Source organism: Erythrolamprus reginae, chromosome 1, assembly GCF_031021105.1.
Source record: "Erythrolamprus reginae isolate rEryReg1 chromosome 1, rEryReg1.hap1, whole genome shotgun sequence".
Taxonomy (NCBI): domain Eukaryota; kingdom Metazoa; phylum Chordata; class Lepidosauria; order Squamata; family Dipsadidae; genus Erythrolamprus; species Erythrolamprus reginae.
In genome coordinates, this window is record NC_091950.1 from 34,379,760 (window position 1) to 34,384,725 (window position 4,966).

Consider the following 4,966-nt stretch of genomic DNA (forward strand, 5'->3'; position numbering starts at 1 on the left):
CTGACGCAAATTTTACTTTAATTTTTATAGAGCCGTGCTTCCACATTACGCATACTCGCATTCCAAGACCAACTCAAGATTTTCTACCAAGCATGCGCGCTCTACCGCAGGCCCACGCCAGGTTAATGACGATAGTGCGCTTGCGTAGTTTTATGTCGGGCAATTGAGGTGAATTCTGATCGCGTGTTTTTCTTGTCCTTCCACGATTGGCTGGGAATGCAACTGCGCAAAAAAAAAAAAGTGGGAGGGCAAAACAGCGCAAGCGCAGATTAAATTTTTGATAAGTGGCGGGGAGTGCCACGCATGCGGATTAGGGGAGGTTACCCCTTAAAAAAAAGTTGTAAGGCTCTTCGCCCGCTCTTTTAACACTTGCGCAGTTGAACTCGGGCGGAATTGATTCTTTGCGCATGCTCAAGAAAAATCCTGGCGAGCCTGCGCATAGCTTAAGTTTGAAGCCGGAAAACTTAACCGAGCAAGCATTGACGCCTTTCATTCCAATGGAGCGGCTGACGGTCTCTTTCCGCCCTCTTGGACACGCCTCCCAGCCTGCGTCTGCCGATAATTCCCGTCGCCGAGAGGAAAACTCGCGCGTGCGCTGTGGCCTTTAAAATTCCCCGGTACACTCCTCCTAGCTGTGGGCGGGGCTGTCTTTCGCAAGGGTCGGCCGGCCCGAGGTATGCGCCTGCGTGTTTGGAAGACGGTCGTCCGCGAATCAGTCCTAGCCAGGCGGCGAGTTTGTGAGGGAAAAGGGTAAGGCGGGCCTTTTCCCCTCCTTTCCGGAAAGGCGGACGTGCGGAGGAGCCGGCGCGAACTTGAGGTGAGTACGTGCTGGGAAGGGTTAGCGGCTTCCCCCCCCCCCTTCATTCAACGTTGCACCTCAGGGAGCCTCCCTCTGACTGACTGTGTTGTCCTCCTCCTCCCCCCCCCCTCTTCCCTGTCTCTTTACAGCCGCCCACCGTCGCTCAAGAGAGTCTCGGAACTGGAAAAAAAAGAAGGGGGGGGGACGCCCAGGCCCGCCCTGAGAGGAACTGACTGAAAGACGCCGGGCTCTCCCGCCCTTCCCCATGAAGCCCCGCCCTCTTCTGAGCCAGCTCCGCCCCCGTTCTCTGGGAGGGGTCTCCAGGGGGGTCCTTTCGCCCCTCAGGTGGCAGTAAACTTGCATTCAATTCTCCCAACCATCTCATTCTTCCTGCAGGGTGGTTGCTCCTCCTTGGCCACCTTTTGTCCTCCCCGTATAGCTCAGATTGACGAGCTTCCTGGTTGTGGTTTATAGTAAAATAACACTTCAGCTTGCATTTGGCTTCTATCCAGCAGCGTGGTGTGGTGTCTTTTTTCCCCTTTTGTCACTGGGTGTAACATCAACCCTTCTCTTACCTTCTTGTGGATGCCTGTCTCTCTCCTGCTACCATCATGGGCAAAGTACTGTCCAAGATCTTTGGCAACAAGGAGATGCGGATCTTGATGCTCGGCTTGGATGCGGCAGGGAAGACCACCATCTTGTACAAACTGAAGTTGGGCCAAGCGGTCACCACCATCCCAACCGTGGGCTTCAATGTCGAAACAGTGACTTATAAAAATGTCAAGTTTAACGTGTGGGATGTTGGGGGCCAGGATAAAATCCGGCCTTTGTGGCGGCACTATTACACAGGCACTCAGGGCCTGATCTTTGTGGTGGACTGCGCTGATCGGGACCGCATTGATGAGGCCCGCCAGGAATTGCACCGTATTATCAACGATCGAGAGATGCGGGATGCTATCATCCTTATCTTCGCCAACAAGCAGGACCTTCCTGATGCCATGAAGCCACATGAGATCCAAGAAAAACTGGGCCTGACCCGAATCAGGGATAGGAATTGGTATGTTCAGCCATCCTGTGCCACCTCGGGTGATGGACTCTATGAAGGGCTGACATGGTTAACATCTAACTATAAATCCTAATGATTATTTTAAACCATGACAAACTGTTACTAGTCATTAAGAGAGTTAGCACGCATAAGGAACACTGTGGCTTCCCAGAAAACAATGATTCTCTCTACTAAAACGTTCAGAAATTAAGCATCCATAGGATTTTAATGATTGCTCACCTCTTCTCCAATTATCATCCTTTCCTTCTGCACACTTGACTGCTTCCCAGTTAAATAAAAAATTTGTTTGGTGTTAAGAAATGCTCTAATCTTTAACTGTTAATGAACAGAAGCATTAATTTCTGTGGCAAACTTCCAGCAATGTGGGGAGGGTGGGAAGACACATGTTGTAGCTTTGCAAAATATTTTTTCTCAAATGTTGCAATGCTTTGACTTCATTTATTTGGGTTCTGGGGATAAATGTATCATTTATTTTAAATGTATGCTTTCAAGTTTGATAGTTTTCTCCCTCATTTATTTTTGCTGTAAATTTGCTTCTTTTTGCCATGATACAGAATATGTTAGGTCTCTGTTATCTAGTAAAAATGAAATGAAAACCACTGTTAATGAATTAACTGCATTCTGTCCTCTTTGTGGCAAGAATCTAACTAAGAAAGGAAATAAAATTCTGAATTCTTTTGGCCATTGATAATAAAAGTAGCATTTGAACATAAAGTTGCACATTAGAACCTGATATTAGGTTATCTGGCCAATAACTTCAGAATATTGAAAGTAAGTTGTTATATCATGCATGCTTAAAAATGCAAATAAGTTTCCATTCTAAATAGTAACCATATGCAGGATATGAGAACGGTGTCAAACCGCAGTTCCTGTACTTTGCAATTTGTTAGCTTTTCAGCTGCAATATTAACTAATTGCATTATTTTCCAGTTCTAGTGCAAAAAAAAAATCTCATTCAATGAAATGCAGCAATAATTTATAAGCATAGCTGTGACATGCAGTTTTTTAAAACACAAAACTTGAATGGTTAAACTATTCCAACAGTTGAGACAGGATGGCAGTATCACAATTGGACTTAAAAGCATCTCAAATAATATATAGTTTTGGATCTTTAACTTGGCTTAATGCAGCTTTACGAACCTGAGAGGTTGGAAGGAACCTTCATCTGCTATCTGCTTTTGTGTAATTGTTAAACTTAAATGCATCAAAATAAAAGAAGGATGTGAGTGTGGTTTGTGGATACCACTAAATTAAGTGCAACAACTGAGTGGGTTTGGAAAACTTGGTTCTTTGTACACAAAATCACGTTGAACATATGCAGGCAGATACAGGCAAGTTCTACCCTTTCACTCTGGCAGTACTTTTACTTTGTCTTGGATGTCTACATTTTTAAATCCCTTTGGAAGGTTAGCTAATGATTGGGGTGGAGAGTGAGCAAATGACTATGAATGTAAACTTCCGTGTTATTTTTTTTGAAGGCAATCATATTATTTTGCCATATCTCAGCATTCAAATAACTCATTAGTTTTCAGGGGAGATTGTGAATTCAGGTTAGCATAAAAATTTCAATGAAGTATTAATACTGGGTGCAAAAATGTAACACAGCTGGTTTTTTATTCAGCCTTAAGGATTAATTTTGGATTTCCTCAAGGAGTAACACTCATCTGAGGAATTTTAGGAATGTATTGCTACAAACCCAGAAGAAGATTCCCATTTTCTAAAGGGTATCTGTTTAAATTGGGGCATTACACTTCAGTGTTTTTTCTATTTAAATTGTGAGCTAAAGCTTTTACCAAAGATGTTTGAGGGATAAAATTATATTGAATTAGTTTTTTAAAACTCAATGCTTAGCATCACTCAACAGAAAATAAAGCCTAATTCTAGATGAATCTATAAACAATTTTAGTATAAAATCAGTGAAATTAATCTCAATAGAAAATGCAGCATTCCTTCAGAAAATAATCTTTTAAAACATAAGATGAAAACAACGAACTAAACTATTACAGTATGATTGTGTTAAATAAGAGAAATGTCCATAAACAATTGACTGTCTTCTGGAATAGCTAAAGCCAAGCACAAAGTAGTTGCCTAAACTGGAAAACTTGAAGATCTGTTACTGGTTCTCAAACTTTCGTATAACTAATTGCAGTGAAAACCTAGGTAGGTTTACCTTTGGTATAGAGTTTGTAGTACTTTTCTCCAAATGAGGCAGAATCAAATCTTCATACAAATGTATTAAGTTGGATACATAACTTGTGTATGTCATTTAATTTTGTTCCTCCAGGTATGCTGATTCTCTATGGTTGAAAATAATACTTTCTGCTTTCCCCTTTAAATCAACAGTTTTGGATGAAAATCACAGATATGGAATGAAGTATGTGGCAAATAGATCAAATCATTTTTGCTACTGAACAAAATGTACAAAAATTTATAAGTGTCCTTTTCCAAAGAAACAAGGTTCTGTCTTTTCTGTGGCTCAAAGTAGCCATAAAAATGACTTTAGATATTGATCAGCAGCTTGCAAGATTAAATGCAATCTGTTAGAGTTCCACTCCTTAAACAAAATCAGTACATTCAACTTCTGTGTTCATGTGACTTATAAAGTACAACTAAATACATTTTTGAATGGTGTTAACTATGTTTGATAAGTCTAGACTGTGATCTCCCTAAATAAAGTAAACAGGATTTTTGTGTCTGCAATATGGTTGTAGTGTTGGTAAAAGAACTAATAAGCAGAAAATAAAACAATTATACAGCACATTTTTTCTGTTATATTTCAATGGGGGAGAAAGAAAAAAAGTTTTAATGCTTGCTTTTCAGGTTTTGTGTGGTTTACGTTCAGAGTTCTTGCCTATGGGTAAAGGTTGATATTAGGGATTTGATTAATTAAAATGTAGCTTTTTCTACTCTGGTTAAACAACTTAAAACATGGGAACCTATTCTTGCTTAACAAGTAACAGCATCCAGATAATCATGCCTGAGCTGGGAAGCTAAGCAAGATCAGGCTTGGTTAATAGTTGAATGCAAAACTACTAGAGAATACCAAGGCTGTAAATTACAATAGGAAGATGCAAAAAACATCCTGGAAGAATGGCAAACAA

General features: G+C 41.0%; 1 protein-coding gene across 1 annotated transcript; it reads left to right on the forward strand.

Moving 5' to 3' along the window:
• The first annotated feature begins 296 nt into the window (after positions 1-296).
• On the forward strand, positions 297-4,623 carry ARF6 (ARF GTPase 6). The gene is made up of 2 exons (XM_070749003.1): positions 297-817; positions 949-4,623. Exon 2 carries the CDS (start codon positions 1,411-1,413, stop codon positions 1,936-1,938), a length of 528 nt encoding a protein of 175 aa, XP_070605104.1. The 5' UTR covers positions 297-817; positions 949-1,410; the 3' UTR covers positions 1,939-4,623.
• Positions 4,624-4,966: the final 343 nt, after the last annotated feature.

Bases quoted from the DNA above. Each gene is read 5' to 3' on its own strand.
- ARF6 (XM_070749003.1), top strand. From the start codon at position 1,411: ATGGGCAAAGTACTGTCCAAGATCTTTGGCAACAAGGAGATGCGGATC.